Genomic DNA, 17,474 nt, shown 5'->3' with positions numbered 1-17,474 from the left:
CATAGCTACAGAGTATATAAGAAATTAAGTTGCTATATCTAAAGTAGACGGTATCAATACCAATTTTTAGTAATAATGTTTTAGGTATGTCTACTTCTTTTTTTTATATGGTCCTACTTTCCATTTGAATGATCCATTCAAAACAAATGCTGGATGATTTGGATTTTAAAGTGTTGAAAATTAATAAAACGTAGAATAAAGTAATGTCATAATTAATATATAAATATTTCGGCAATTTAATTGGTATATAGACTTAGTTAATAAAAAGAGAGGACATTCATAATTCCAATTTAAGGAATATTTTATAGGAAGTAAGGTTAATGTGTTTTTAAATATTATGTCAATAGTTTTACGTTTATGCCAGTTTAATTTTTTTGTAATTAATTTTATGGCCTGGTAATATGCCAGTTTCAGGTATGGTAATATGTAAGTAAATGAAATAATGTTTGTAAATGTCAATAGTCATTATGACATTTATGTAGTAGTTGTCAGATGATACTTGATAGACGATAGATGATAGCTGACATTTAATAGCATAGAGATAGAGCGCGATAAACAAAACTTTCAAGTTTTAATTAATATTTAAATGTTGTTAATTGAAAAAAAGTGTTATTTACGCATCAATATATAGTTATTTTGTATTTATTATAATGGCTAAAGCGGAATCTTGTCCAAGGAACAGTGTGGAGCGACTAAACGTCGATTTCATGCGTTCTCTGGTGAAGCAATATTCTGAACTGGTACTAAGATTCAATTTATAAATTATATTTTTAAAAGCTTTTTTTGCGATTACAGTACGTCTTTCTATTTAACAAGAAAATAATAATTAGAAATCTGAACTTTCCCATCCTTTTTTGTTTTGTACACCAAAATCAATAATTTACCAGGTTGCCATTTACAATCTTCAAGGAAAATCGCTTTTTTATGGTTAAGACATTATGTTGAAAAATGTTTTAAATTCTAAACAAATACTTCTAAGCTGTGGTCTAAATTAATAGTCATACATACTTGAATTACACTTTAATGTATTAAGGTGTATACACAATCTTCAATTTTGATATATTAAATGTGTATGTCTGGCTTTTCATCATTTTGATGTATCTTTTAAATCAATATAGTCACACTGTATTAGGGTCAGTGGACAAGTGCCTTTTTCTGGGCTGATGCAGCGGCAGCATCAAGTGGGTCTGATGTGGCCAGCGGTGACGACATATGGCTGCTGGCTAGTACTATGCTTGCTAAGGGTGAGCTTCATAGAGCAGCTCATGCTATCACATCAAGAGCCCTACATGTGTTAGTATTAAATAAATAAATTGTTTAAAAGGAATATAAAACTAGGTATTCAAATGTCATATAATGAATCATAATCTCAATGTAACTATCTCATTCAACTCACAATATTCACTGAGAAATGCCTGTATAACACCATATTGGTTGGATTCCAGGAACCACTTGCTTTGCCTTGGTGTTGCAATGCGAGCATACATAACAGCCAAGGAACCTGCAACAGCTCTTACTCTATTAGATGAATGCTACCCAGCCCTACTTGAACCCACTAATATGAACCAAACACATAATGTAAGTTATTGAGTAAGCAGTCAGTCATGACTAAATCTGGTCTGGAAAAAGGGTCCGTCTATGATAGAGTATAGAGTGCTCCTGCGTTAGCACATACACTATAATGTATTTTGCATATTTGGGGAGTCCTTATAGATATAGACTATATGGGGAAAATGTTCTGGAAACTGTTGTTTATGCTTATATATTTTCATTATGTGAGTAACAGAACACATTTTGAGATGAAGACTATCAATTTTATAATTATTTATTTTATATTATAAATCTCTTGGTCTATGAATTAGCTATATCTAACCGTAAGATCAGACTTGAATCTTATCTATTCTTGTATCACACAATATATGTGATCCATACTTAACCCGAGTATTTAGTCCCGACTTTGAACTCCCCGGTCTTAAATAGAATGACCTAAAGTTTGTAAATTTTCAATAGAAATATTTGTAATTCTAATGACTTATTATTAGTCTTATTAATATATTTTTATTTATAGCGTGCCTTAGCAGGCGTCCTAGTTTGGCAAGCGAAGGCTCTGGCATTACAAGAGCGACGGGACGCCGCCATAGAAGCCCTAACCTCGGCTCTAAGAGCTGACGTAGCTTGCTACGAAGCCTTAGATTTATTGCTGGAACAACATGCTTTAACTCCTAGTCAAGGTAATATATTATATATTTTGCTTATTTGCTAACATATTGTGTCAATTTCCGGTTTCCGGGGAAAGTACCGTTTTTTTATTGAGCGGTTATTAATTTGGTATTTATTATTACAGAAAGTGATCTCATAGAATCTTTGCCTATAAACAATCAGTTAAGTGCGGCGGAAGCGGCGTTATTACGGGTCGCGTATCGGGAACGGCTTTTGCGATATGCGCCATTACGGAATCCGCCTGATAATGATAATAATGTAAGATGATTAATTTTTATTATTTATTAACCGACTTCAAAAAGGAGGTTATTATTTTTGTTAAGTATTTTATATTGATGAAATTGGATGATATTTGATCCGGCTTCCATTTAAGCTAAATTTCTTAATGTGTGTTTGTCCAAAAAGTTTTCGAAAACTAAAAGTAATATTGATATGATTATTTTTTTCTTGATTTTAATATACTAAATTAGGAAAGATTAAAATTGTAATCAAAATCGGTTTTGCAGTTTTTGTGATTTGAAAAATTCTGAGAAAATATAAAATATATATATATAATTTTTTTATGTTTACATTTAAAAAGCAAAGACAGTATTTTCTACAAACATTTTCAGCAATCTCGAACAGCCGTAGACATAGCCAGGTCTCGTAGTGTAACCGGGGCAGAGGCCCGAGGGCGTCGCCTCGCAGCCTCCGGGGACTGGGCCGAAGCCCTAAAAGCCTTAGATGAAGCCGGACCGTGGGCCTGTGCGGACGTGCGAGCGGCTTGTTTGGTGGAATTAAAGAAATCGTCGGAACTGTTCGCGTTCGCCCATTGCCTTGTGGACTCGTATCCGCAAGTATGGACGTCGTGGTATGCTGTAGGATGTTATTATTATCTTATAGGTAAGAAACTAGCCAATTATTGAGGGATTCATAAAAATATGCTTTGGTCTCTAGTTGGGGTCTACCAGTCTTACTGACTGGCCCGAAGGCCTCAGTGTCTACAGCCGGAATAACTTGGCTAGCGTGTGTCACAGTGATTGTAGTTGTCTCTACGAATCTAAACATATCTATTAATTGTCTGAAGTAATGTTTTTGTGTTTGTTTTCTTAGTTTTTTTTTTTCATTGTTATTGTGTGATAAAAAAGTGGGCAAACAGGCAGGAGACTCATCTGATGTTAAGTGATACCGCCGCTTAGTCTTTACATTAGAGGCTCGCAAGTGCGTTGCGGGCCTTTTATGAATGTTGATATACACCATTATTTATAAATTTAAACGGTTTTTTGTCAACACTTTGTTACATTACATGTTTGGTATTGCTACCGAGCTATCTCTTCCAGGCATTCCTTGGAAGAAAAAATAAATACTGTAATCCCCTATAACGCGGTATACCCGGACCGCGTTGTAAGAAAGGGGCTATCAATGTACTCAGGGAAATGTGCAACATTCCTTTTTTTCAAAAATTAAAAAAAAAATTAGATACAGTTAATGTTGACTGAAATAACAAAACAAACAAAAATAATATATAGTTCTAAATACACCACGGAGATTTAAATTAAATCTTATTTATAGGTAAAAACGAGCTAGCCCGACGATATTTAAGCAAGGCATGCTCTCTGTCGGAAAGTGCGGGCTGTGTGTGGCTGGCATACGGACACAGTTTTGCAGCCGACAGCGAGCACGATCAAGCTATGGCTGCTTACTTCAAGGTACGATTTGCAGCTAAGTTTCCTCTTCGAGGTAGAATATGATGACCCGTATCACCTCGACGTCCGACTGCCGCGCACCACCACTATGTGGAACCAGCTGCCCACTGAAGTATTTCTGAACCAATTCGTCTTAGGGTTTTTCAAAAGAGCGTACAAATTTATGAAAGGCCGGCAGCTCGCTTGCGAACCTCGTGGCAGTGTGTATCCATGGGCGGCTCGTATCACTTAACATCAAATGAGCCTCCTGTGACATAAAAAAAGTAAAATTGTTTAGGACAGGACTGCTTGTATCAAGGTCATAGGCATTTCTTACTTAAGACTTTTGTTATATTATCTCAAAAAATAATAATTTATTATACTATCTCAAAAAACACAATTATTATATTATCTCAAAAAATAATAATTTATCATATCTCAAAATGAAATTTATTATACTATCTCAAAAAACACATTTATTATATTATATCATAAAAGACATTTATTATATTTTCTCAAAAAATAAAACAATTATTATATTATCACAAAAAATAATAATTTATCATATTATCTCAAAATGAAATTTATTATACTATCTCAAAAAACACATTTATTATATTATATCATAAAAGACATTTTTTTTATTATCTCAAAAAAGACTTTTATTATATTAAATCAAAAAATACGTTTATTATATCATCTCAATAAAGTAATTTATTATATTGTCGCAAAAAGACATTTACTATATTATACCATGAAAGACATGTGTTGTATTATATCTAAAAAAAAAACAATTATTATATTATCTCAAAAAACACATTTATTATATTATATCATAAAAGACATTTATTATATTATCTCAAAAAAGACTTTTGTTATATTAAATCAAAAAATACATTTATTATATCATCTCAATAAAGAAATTTATTATATTGTCGCAAAAAGACATTTACTATATTATACCATGAAAGACATGTGTTGTATTATATCTAAAAAAAACAATTATTATATTATCTCAAAAAACACATTTATTATATTATATCATAAAAGACATTTATTATATTAAATCAAAAAATACATTTATTATATTGTCGCAAAAAGACATTTACTATATTATACCATGAAAGACATGTGTTGTATTATATCTAAAAAAAAACAATTATTATATTATCTCAAAAAACACATTTATTATATTATATCATAAAAGACATTTATTATATTTTCTCAAAAAATATAACATTTATTATATTATCTCAAAAAAGACTTTTATTATATTAAATCAAAAAATACATTTATTATATTATATCATAAAAGACATTTATTATATTTTCTCAAAAAATAAAACATTTATTATATTATCTCAAAAAAGACTTTTATTGTATTAAATCAAAAAATATATTTACTATATTATCTTCAAAAGTCACAATAAGTCTTGGTTAAATTTACGAACTAAACACTTGAATTGTTTAATCCAAATCGACAGGCAAGTCAACTAATGCCGGGCAGCTACCTTCCCCTTCTATATGTTGGAGTTGAATGCTGTCTGCTGAACAATATGAATATGTGCGAAGGATTCATGACCAAAGCCGCCATTTTGCACAGTAATGCTGATGTAAGTATAGTATCCTGGGCAATCGTGACTTTTGTTTCGTGTATTTTCTTATTTATTGCTTTTGGATGATTCCTGAACTAGAAATTATATAATTCTTCATTTTTACTTGAGTTTCGGTGGCGGTTGTTGGAGGGATGTTCATATAAATGGAACTTTTTGTTTGAAACTGCCAACTAGCTTTGATCGTTTGAAATATGAGCTTATTACTAAGATAACATTAGAGGTAGTGAGTTGAAGTGACAAAAACATCTTAACCGTTCGAGCGAATGTTAAATGCGCACATAGAAAGAAAGTCTATTGGTGCACAGCCGAGGATCGAACCTACGATCTCAGGGATGAGAGTCGCACTCTGAATTCCCTAGACCAACATTGCTCTTTTTACACAGATTTTATTTTTCATTTGGGTGTGTTATATGTATATTTTTACGACTTACGTAATATTTTTTTTTCCAAATATAATACTATAATTTAAAATATGTATAGTATAGTTTTTTATGTGTTAGGCATTACTGTTGTGTAACCTCTCGGGCTTTGATCAGGTACTATTAAGCAAAAAAAAAAATATTTTTCAAGTTTTGACATTATCGGAAACGAAAATGTTATATTATAATTTACGAATGTATGAAGAACTAAACGGCTCAGTCTTTCTAGTAAAACGTTAGTTTTACAATTTATTGGCTACAAGTATAAGATAATTGCTAACATTTGGTTTGCGCTTCTAATTAACTGAAATAAATATGTGTAACTTAACTAATGTTAGGTTATATAACTCTTTTACTGGATGGTGATCCATCTCCGCAACTACTAGACCCCGTCTCCCCTAGCTATTTCTAAAAGCGTGTCAAGCTTCATAAACTAACAATGGGCGTGAAGAAGCGAACGCAACAGCATGTTGGGAACCGCATATGGCTCTGCTGATACCACATTCCGCCTAAGGCGATTGTTGGTGACGCCTTTGGGTTTTAGTGTGTATGATCTTTCGCAAGTTCCACATTGAGCTAAGAAGTCGCTCCTCGATACGAGCATTGCTTTTCCTCAAGTAAATAATATAACTCGTATAATTTAGTTATGTACCTCTCGCATTTTAATCTTAGTATTTTTTTTGCTCTAGCTAGCGAAGTTTGAATAAATAAAATTTATAAGTAACAATTTTTTTGGTAATCATATGAATAGTTAAATATCAGCTATTTATGTATTACCGTACCTGTAATATATATTTGTCCTATTTCTGACTCCAGACAGGAACTGACGTAGTAGACGAATCTGATATAGAGAACTTGGGTCGTTGGGAAAGAGTGACGCGTGTTGTGGGGTCAGCCTTAATAGCCCACGAAGCGGGCGTGGCCGCGTTCGCAGCGAACGACCTAGAAGCCGCTCGTACGTTGTGGCTACGGGCGCTACACGCGGCTGGACCGGGAAAGGAGGTATTTGTTCTACATTCATTATTAATTTACCTTTTTTTTTTGAAAATGGAATCTCGCTGTTGGCCTTAAGGGCCTTTACAGCTCTGCTCGGGCTGTTTTGGCGAGCGTAGCTCGGCCAGAATGGCGTTTCATCCCGCGGGTAGCGCAAGGGCGTCTCCTGTGAGACTCGAACCTCGGCTTGGGCCGTCGCGGGGTGGTCAATCGCCTGAAGGGCAGGACGGAAGCTCACTGGAGTGAGCAAAGTGCGAAGCAATGGTCCTTCCGGCCTTCTCCGGTGAAGGCGGTTTTTTACCCTAATCTGTGTTTGGCTATTTTTATTATTTTTGGCCGCGCGGGCGGCTTTTAATTTATTGTTAGCTACGGTAATTGGATCGTCCGGATCCGTTAGTGTATGTCGGGGCCTGCTACGAGCCTTTTTTTGTCGGGAAGGGAAAGTAATTGATGCTTTTCCGTACCAGCGGATTGGGATGGTGTTTAGCCTTGTCAAAGTGGCGCCAACCGCATCCATTGGGCTATGGTAGGGAGCCCTAGGTCGTGGTGGAGATCGAAGAAGTAGAAGGGCGCACCGGACTGAAGCACCTGTAGCCGGTGGATATAGGAGGGGGCACAGTGCGCAAAGACTACGCTAGCGTATGTTATGGACGGTCGGATGCAGGCCTTGTACAAGGTCACCTTGCACAACGCCATCTGTTGTTTTTTTATATAGAAAAAACCGGGGCAAAGTGGCCCCGGTTGCCCATGGACAGCCCATGGACACTCAATGCCAGAGCGCTCGCGAGTGCGTTGCCGGCCTTTTAAGAATTGGTGCGCTATTTTCTTGAAGGTACCTAAGTCAAATTGGTTCGGAAACACTTCAGTGGGCAGCTGGTTCCACATAGCGGTGGTGCGCGCCTAAAATTGCCATGAAAAACGCTCAGTCGTGGAACGGCGGACGTCGAGGTAATACGGGTGGAAATTTGTATTCTGCCTCGACGTCCGATTATAATTATAAAATTAAGTATACAAAGGTTATACATGTAATAATGTTTTCAAAGTGACTTATGTTGGATTATAAATGGACTACCCGGTAACTAAATAGAGTAACGTTAACCAACATAAAAAACAAATTGATGAATTAATAGAGTACGATTACATCATTGGGAAACTCTATGGTTTCATAGATTTACCGATTCATGTATACATACATACTACATGAATCGGTAAAATCGATAATTGAGTCCTGATAGATCTTTACTATAAAACCTGGAGCAAAGATCTTGATCACCGATTTAACTTTAATAATAAAAATATTTTTTATTATGGAATATAAGAGATACAGGTATCACTTATTCCACGTCATTAAATTTGTACCATGGTAACCAACAGGATCTTCAATCTAGGTGGATAATACTGCCGAAAGTTTTTATTGCATTTTGAGGTAAATATAGTCTGTGGTGAAAGAGAACTGGCATATAAGTTATTAACATAGTTATTACGTATTGTGTACGTTTATTCAAATTTGTTTTAATGTCAAAATTATTGTCGAACTGTAAACCTACGTTACCAACGTTAGGAGGTGTAATTTAACATGTTACACAGCGAGCTATCATACACTTAGTACGTAGTGTTACGGGTAAATCATTAGCTTTGAGTGCTCAACGTCACGAGCACACCTGCACACGTCGTTCCTCTCGTTATTGTATCTTGAGAAAATGCAGTGGGAGAAAGAAAAAACTTCTGTTTTATATAAAAATGCAGATAAGAACTAGTGTTCTGCAACCTAGTTTATCCAGAACATTACTTTGTTATTTTTTCTTCTTCTTAATTTGGATTAAACAATAATTTAGGAAGATCAAAGATCAGAACACAACCTCGCTCTCGGACCTCTTGCCTGAAAGTGGCTGACGAATATGGAGTGCAGACTTCAAACGAGCATGTTACGTCAATTTTAGAATACAGCGTGACATGCTCGATGCAAATGTTACCTCGTAACGTTGTTCAGTTAATGACGCAAATCAACTTAGCATAGATAATATAGAGCAATGTTTCCGCATAGACTCTACGGCGTTTTTTTTATAAAATAGAATCCGAAGCACCCCAGAATACGAGGGGCAGCCTGTGCATCCACCACCGAATACTGATTGTTCCGATGATGGACGCTCAGAGGGGGATTCTCCACGGCGGAAACGTGTGATACCCCCCTGGGGTAATCTCTGTTTAAACTGCATCTTCATATTCTGGGGGGGGGGGGGGAATTGATGGGCTCCGGGAGTCTCACTCACCGCACGAAACGCGAGTACAACAAGATGAACCTATTGTATCACTTCACGCCGGTTTTCTGTGAGACAGTGGTACTGCCCCGGTCGTGCCTGCCCGTTTGGCTGAAGCCCGAAAGCAACAGCATGCCACTCCCACTAGGAAGGGGGTTGACTGACTGCACTGGTGAAATAACCTCTGTCACAGGTTATTTCACCAGTGGGCGATGGGGTCGTCACGTCTCGACGCTGCTTATAAAGGAAAATATAAATAAGCAACATTATTTGTGTACTTTAAAATTTCTATAATCTTTTCTTATTTAGCAAAGCCCAATATGGGCAGCGACGCTGGACTGCTTGGGTCACGTGACCCGTCGGTTAGGTCGTCCCGCCGAAGCGCTGCGATGGCACGAACGGGCCTTGGCCCTTCGTCCCTCCAAAGCGAACTCCATCGCAGCCCGGGGGCTCTGCCTGGCCCTTCTCGGTCGGGAGACGGAGGCAGCAGATGCCCTGCATTCGGCTTTAGCGAAAGATCCAGATAATGTAGTGGCTATAGCCCTGTTGGATGCGATTGTTGACCGGTTGGATGCTGCTCTTACGGGTGAGAAAATATAATCCAATTGTTAAGTATCGCCTCACACATGCTCTTCCATTCATCTTCTAAAGAAGTACGATCAGTGACCTGATGTGTAGATTTTTGGGTTAGTCATGTTTGTCAAAGCGGGCCAGAATTGGCTATAGAATTGTCATGTTTTTGGTTTAATGGAGCACACAATTGGGATTTGAACGCTCGACCTATGTTGCTTAGTAAGCCAAGTAGACCCAAACGCATACAAAAATTCATTCAAATCGGTCCAGCCGTTTAAGAAGAGTTCAGTGTACATTTGTGAATGAATTATTATAATCTATAAAAAAATTAAGATATACGATTGCATACTGTATAAAAACAAACATCTAACTGAATCGCAGAACAAATACGGAGGACTTGATTTCGATTAATGATTTTAAAATTACGATAATCGTTGCCAATCTAATAATCTGTTTCTTACAGAAGAAGAAATTCCGCAGTTTCCGTTCCCAGCAGTCAATATTCCACCTACGCCCACCCCAGGTGAAACTAGTCTGCCCCAAACCCCACACGACGCTACTAATTTGTCTGATATGAGTATGAGCTTCGATTAAACATCTCTAGCTCAGTCGGTTTTTTATTTACCCCAAAATCCCTGTGTTTAAAACTTTATTACAAAAAAAGAAAACCAGTCCTCTCTCTCTCTCTCATCTCGCTATTAATATCAGATTTTAAATTAATAAGGCCTAAGTACAAACAAAACTAATGACATTGTATATAATGAATGATTTTGTATATTATTACAGTATAGAAAAGGTACATAAGTTCACTCTACTAGGTTTAGACATCAGAGGAAATATCACGTAAATACGGTTAGACTAAAATTGTCTCGATTCGCATATGCACTTCTCGAAGTTAGAAAATCCACAGATATGATAACAGCTCACCTACTACGCATATGCACTCTCATGGTTGAGCTTTGGTGTCTTACCAACAGTAACACTGTAGATTCCACTGCCGTAATTACAAGCCAAAAAAACTTTTGAGAATTTTAGTTAATATAGGAAATACTGCCACATGCAAGCCTCATTTCATTCGGAACAATATCCTTACTCTAATATATATACTGGAAACATGTAAATGTCCTAATATGTGTAAAAACGGTAAGACAAAACCCTTTACTCACAAAGACCTCGTAAAAACCAACTAATTCCAACTACAACCAGACTAAAATTAAATCAATTAGAAGGTCCTAATTGGTCAATAAAAATATATATAATAACGAATCACTTGAGGTTTCCCAAATTGTTAAAGGAATTATTATATAAGAAATTTTATGACACCGTTACAGAGTATCTGACTCTCTGATCTGATACATTACAATTTCACTTAAGTTTATTAATAACGTTAATTACGTACTCTTTATCGCAACTTGAAGCCAAATATAATAAATAAACAATGTATCTAGTTATAAGATTAAAAATATATATGTATAATGAAGCATCATACCTCTCATAACATTTCTGTACCTAACCTAGGTCCTTATTGTAACAAAATTGTAATGTCACCTTGTAAAGTAGGTATGAACATAAGAAATGAAATAAATGGCCCAATATCGTCGCTCCATCGATATCGTTATTAGCGCTTAGTGGGTAATGTGCGAGCACAAAAGACACGAATAATTATCGTACAGTATGTAATTCAGATTAAATTTTTCTAACTATACAAATAACAATAGCTTAAGTTATAAGCTCACTTTTAATCACATCTACCAGACACAAGTCCCAACGTCTTAACACCACAGCACTCCACGGAAACCTCCATCAGAACCGTATATTTATTGGTTAAGTTATGATTCAAAATTATCAAATAAATAATAACAAAACAAATCCAATCATGATTGTAACAAAAGAAAAGATTAAGCAAAGCAACAAAAACTCAACGGTCAATCGACGCGTAACGTAACAACATTCCTTACAATAATATATTATATCCAATTGTTCCTCTTCCTCTTGGATAACCGAACTGTGTGGACGTGTAAGCTATAAAGTATTTTAAAGTATTTATTTGTCATATTACAAACTTGTATTTCAAAGTGCAATACTAGGGGCGAATAGAGTGCAAGCAGTGTGGCTTTCAAACGGAACGGACCTCTTGCTACCCTGGTAATGTGAGTAAAAACTGGATATTGCTGTCTCAACTTGCGCGCACGCAGTCAGTTTCTTGTCACCCTCACACTAAAACCTGCCTCAAGGCTCCTCCCTCTTCAGACGCCCTATTACAATGCGACTAATAGAACAAGTCATTGACATACGTAGCTTGGGTTCATTGGCCGATAAGAATTCCCTTTAATATGTCCCAAGATAAGAGTCCATGTACACAGTACAATAAACCTGTCTCTGAAATAAATAGATCTTTTTCGGAATCAGACATGAGTACTATCGGTTTCACTGAATATAAAACGCCAACATCAACGAGGCACATGTTTGTCTCAACTCGCCTAAAAAGGAAAAAAGAGGATATTGATTTATCTGCTGAACTCCTTAATTTCAAAGAGCAAATAAAAAATCTAATGACTACCATGATTAACGAGCATAGCGTTGAACTTAAAAAAAATCAATCCTACTTTATCAGACATAAAAAATACTAACCACAACATTGAAAACTCAATTGCATTTCTCATGGCGCAAAATGATGAGTATAAGAAGAAAATTGAAAAATTAGAACAACAGTCACGGTTAAATATAGCAACACTAGAGGATAAAATAGAAGAAATGAATAAGGGCATGAGAAAGGCTAATTTTGAAATTAAAAATGTCCCAAAAAAGGTGAATGAAACAAAGGAAGACTTACTCGAAATGGTTAAGTGTCTGACTTCAAACATTGGCTGCTCACTTCCCAAATCTGAGATTAAAGATATTTACAGGCAACGCTCCAAGAAGGAAGGTATTAAAAACACGACTATCTTGGTTGAGACCACTTCAACGTTGCTTAAGAACGACATCATAAAAATGGGTAAAGCTTTCAATATAAAACACAAGTCTAAATTGTGCGCTAAACACTTAGGATTCCATACCAATGAAGATACTCCGATTTACATATCTGAAAATTTAACGCCAAAACGCATCTAGACTTAGACGCCTTTATCGTGGAAAAGAGTTGTTGAGATCAAAGGCATATAAATATTGCTGGACTTCGTATGGTAAAGTATATCTAAGGAAAGATGATTATACACCAATACTTTTACTCAAGACTGAAGCTCAAATACAGCAAATAATGCAAGCCTATTGACTATTGCAGGTTTTATTAGTTTTTAAATGTACTTGTCACCTTATCTTTTGCAACTGTTATCACAACAAAATATCTTATGTAAAAACACTAAAACATTGTACACTCTCCTTTATACTCATCATAAAAATGCACCTCTTGTATTGTCTGTCTCTTTTACTCGGGACAAAATTAATACTGCAACCGTAATTTATGTTCTCTCTCTCTCTCTCTTACACGTATCACGCAAAATACAATAATACTCACTACCCTCAAATACTGCATGTCATAACACCTATTGCTAAAATACCAATACCCTTCAATTATTCGATTTACATTGATTATGGTCATAGAAAAGGATACATTTCTGCTTTCTCTTTCCTTTACACGTTTCACGCAAAATGCAAATATCCTCGTTACTACCCTCAAATACGGCTTGACATGGAATTTATTACTGAATTACCAATACCTACCAATTATTCGATTTACATTGATTGTGATCATATAAAAGAAATCATTTCTTTTTCCAAAATTTATTATGGATAATACACTCACAACAATTCATGATTTAGATGAAACTGAAATAGCTATATCCACTTCGTGTGAAGTAAAAAATCTAAATCAATTTATAAACCATAAAAAAAGTGATTCAACTATTTATAACCCGAAATATAAGAAGCATTTATAGGAATGTATTTATGAGAAAATATAATCCAATTGTTAAGTATCGCCTCACACATGCTCTTTCATTGATCTTTTAAAGAAGTACGATCAGTGACCTGATGTGTAGATTTTTGGGTTAGTCATGTTTGTCAAAGCGGGACAGAATTGGCTATAGAATTGTCATGTTTTTGGTTCAATGGAGCACACAATTGGGATTTGAACGCTCGACCTATGTTGCTTAGTAGGCCAAGTAGACCCAAACGCATACAAAAAATTCATTCAAATCGGTACAGCCGTTTAAGAAGAGTTCAGTGTTCATTTGTGAATTAATTATTATACGTTCTAGCTGTGTAAGAATTGTTATAATCTATAAAAAAATTAAGATATACGATTGCATACTGTATAAAAACAAACATCTAACTGAATCTTAGAACAAATACGGAGGACTTGATTTCGATTAATGATTTTAAAATTACGATAATCTAATAATCTGTTTCTTACAGAAGAAGAAATTCCGCAGTTTCCGTTCCCAGCAGTCAATATTCCACCTACGCCCACCCCAGGTGAAACTAGTCTGCCCCAAACCCCACACGACGCTACTAATTTGTCTGATATGAGTATGAGCTTCGATTAAACATCTCTAGCTCAGTCGGTTTTTTATTTACCCCAAAATCCCTGTCTTTAAAACTTTATTACAAAAAAAAAGAAAAGCAGTCCTCTCTCTCATCACAATATTTTTTTTGAATGAAGATGGACTCTACAACAGCTAAATTATTGCCGATAAGATTTTCAACACTTGATACATACATACATGAAGTAGTTCAAATCATATTTATTTAATAGACAACAGCAAGTTAAAATGGAATTTCGACCATAAATCTTATGAAATTCAATACATGGCGTCCATGCGTCGGGCTGTCTCTCTTAAATATGGCGAGGCGGCCGATGGCTGTCCATGCGTCATGCGTCATGCGAACGAGTGCTACTTGTGGTGACTTAAATTCGTGTATGCGGTAGTTATTTCGACTATGTATTTGCGTGTTGTTCCCACGAGAATGTCAGTGCGTGCTCCTATTTCACCATGCCTCCTGATAGAGGACAAATCTTTGTTTTTAACTTATTTTATTATTATTAATTGCTTAAGATGTTACGCGGAACGAGGTGTAACGGTTGCAGCTCCTACAAACGTTGTGTAAAACAAAAGCTTGGCGATTAAAAAGAGTGGCGGAGAGTTTATTGCCAGTTCTTCTCTTCCGATTTGAGAACTGGCAGTAAATGTAAAATTACAAGCATTTTATATACATTTCTGTTTTTGTCGTTCATAAGTGTACATTGTATTACCTATATAAATACATGATTTTGAATTTTATATACATTAGATCTAAAAATAGAAGGCCGAAAGCGTCAATTAATAGGTGTGAAAGTATGCCTTTCATTTTTCAAGGTCTATTTTGATCTACATAAACAAATATTTATGTAGATCAAAATAGACTTTTCGAAAATAATGCTGACGACATCTCGCTATTAATATCAGATTTTAAATTAATAAGGCCTAAGTACAAACAAAACTAATGACATTGTATATAATGAATGATTTTGCATATAATTATTACAGTATAGAAAAGGTAGATAAGTTCACTCTACTAGGTTTAGACATCAGAGGAAATATCACGTAAATACGGTTAGACTAAAATTGTCTCGATTCGCATATGCACTTCTCGAAGTTAGAAAATCCACAGATATGATAACAGCTCTAGTCACCTACTACGCATATGCATTCTCATGGTTGAGCTTTGGTGTCTTACCAACAGTAACACTGTAGATTCCACTGCCGTAATTACAAGCCAAAAAAAACTTTTGAGAATTTTAGTTAATATAGGAAATACTGCCACATGCAAGCCTCATTTCATTCGGAACAATATCCTTACTCTAATATATATACTGGAAACATGTAAATGTCCTAATATGTGTAAAAACGGTAAGACAAAACCCTTTACTCACAAAGACCTCGTAAAAACCAAGTAATTCCACCTACAACCAGACTAAAATTAAATCAATTAGAAGGTCCTAATTGGTCAATAAAAATATATATAATAACAAATCACTTGAGGTTTCCCAAATTGTTAAAGGAATTATTATATAAGAAATTTTATGACACCGTTACAGAGTATCTGACTCTCTGATCTGATACATTACAATTTCAGTTAAGTTTATTAATAACGTTAATTATGTACTCTTTATCGCAACTTGAAGCCAAATATAATAAATAAACAATGTATCTAGTTATAAGATTAAAAATATATATGTATAATGAAGCATCATACCTCTCATAACATTTCTGTACCTAACCTAGGTCCTTATTGTAACAAAATTGTAATGTCACCTTGTAAAGTAGGTATGAACATAAGAAATGAAATAAATGGCCCAATATCGTCGCTCCATCGATATCGTTATTAGCGCTTAGTGGGTAATGTGCGAGCACAAAAGACACGAATAATTATCGTACAGTATGTAATTCAGATTAAATTTTTCTAACTATACAAATAACAATAGCTTAAGTTATAAGCTCACTTTTAATCACATCTACCAGACACAAGTCCCAACGTCTTAACACCACAGCACTCCACGGAAACCTCCATCAGAACCGTATATTTATTGGTTAAGTTATGATTCAAAATTATCAAATAAATAATAACAAAACAAATCCAATCATGATTGTAACAAAAGAAAAGATTAAGCAAAGCAACAAAAACTCAACGGTCAATCGACGCGTAACGTAACAACATTCCTTACAATAATATATTATATCCAATTGTTCCTCTTCCTCTTGGATAACCGAACTGTGTGGACGTGTAAGCTATAAAGTATTTTAAAGTATTTATTTGTCATATTACAAACTTGTATTTCAAAGTGCAATACTAGGGGCGAATAGAGTGCAAGCAGTGTGGCTTTCAAACGGAACGGACCTCTTGCTACCCTGGTAATGTGAGTAAAAACTGGATATTGCTGTCTCAACTTGCGCGCACGCAGTCAGTTTCTTGTCACCCTCACACTAAAACCTGTCTCAAGGCTCCTCCCTCTTCAGACGCCCTATTACACTAATAGAACAAGTCATTGACATACGTAGCTTGGGTTCATTGGCCGATAAGAATTCCCTTTAATATGTCCCAAGATAAGAGTCCATGTACACAGTACAATAAACCTGTCTCTGAAATAAATAGATCTTTTTCGGAATCAGACATGAGTACTATCGGTTTCACTGAATATAAAACGCCAACAACAACGAGGCACATGTTTGTCTCAACTCGCCTAAAAAGGAAAAAAGAGGATATTGATTTATCTGCTGAACTCCTTAATTTCAAAGAGCAAATAAAAAATCTAATGACTACCATGATTAACGAGCATAGCGTTGAACTTAAAAAAATCAATCCTACTTTATCAGACATAAAAAATACTAACCACAACATTGAAAACTCAATTGCATTTCTCATGGTGCAAAATGATGAGTATAAGAAGAAAATTGAAAAATTAGAACAACAGTCACGGTTAAATATAGCAACACTAGAGGATAAAAAAGAAGAAATGCATAAGGGCATGAGAAAGGCTAATTTTGAAATTAAAAATGTCCCAAAAAAGGTGAATGAAACAAAGGAAGACTTACTCGAAATGGTTAAGTGTCTGACTTCAAACATTGGCTGCTCACTTCCCAAATCTGAGATTAAAGATATTTACAGGCAACGCTCCAAGAAGGAAGGTATTAAAAACACGACTATCTTGGTTGAGACCACTTCAACGTTGCTTAAGAACGACATCATAAAAATG

At 35.3% G+C, this 17,474-nt stretch overlaps 1 protein-coding gene across 1 annotated transcript; it reads left to right on the top strand.

Moving 5' to 3' along the window:
* The first annotated feature begins 524 nt into the window (after positions 1 to 524).
* Positions 525 to 10,350, top strand: LOC123708933 (cell division cycle protein 16 homolog). The gene is made up of 11 exons (XM_045659954.1): positions 525 to 740; positions 1,133 to 1,293; positions 1,446 to 1,578; positions 2,069 to 2,231; positions 2,345 to 2,478; positions 2,832 to 3,102; positions 3,772 to 3,908; positions 5,368 to 5,496; positions 6,735 to 6,920; positions 9,479 to 9,755; positions 10,206 to 10,350. The coding sequence occupies exons 1-11, from the start codon at positions 651 to 653 to the stop codon at positions 10,334 to 10,336; spliced, it is 1,812 nt and encodes a 603-aa protein (XP_045515910.1). The 5' UTR covers positions 525 to 650; the 3' UTR covers positions 10,337 to 10,350.
* Positions 10,351 to 17,474: the final 7,124 nt, after the last annotated feature.

This window comes from Pieris brassicae, chromosome 4 (genome assembly GCF_905147105.1).
Source record: "Pieris brassicae chromosome 4, ilPieBrab1.1, whole genome shotgun sequence".
In the NCBI taxonomy this organism is placed as follows: domain Eukaryota; kingdom Metazoa; phylum Arthropoda; class Insecta; order Lepidoptera; family Pieridae; genus Pieris; species Pieris brassicae.
The sequence above is the reverse complement of the archived record's forward strand: the minus strand, read 5'-3'. Positions and strand labels throughout refer to the sequence as shown.

Bases quoted from the DNA above. Each gene is read 5' to 3' on its own strand.
- LOC123708933 (XM_045659954.1), top strand. From the start codon at position 651: ATGGCTAAAGCGGAATCTTGTCCAAGGAACAGTGTGGAGCGACTAAAC. The intron at 2,232-2,344 runs GTAATATATTAT...TTATTATTACAG, and splicing joins TGCTTTAACTCCTAGTCAAG to AAAGTGATCTCATAGAATCT. The intron at 9,756-10,205 runs GTGAGAAAATAT...TGTTTCTTACAG, and splicing joins GTTGGATGCTGCTCTTACGG to AAGAAGAAATTCCGCAGTTT.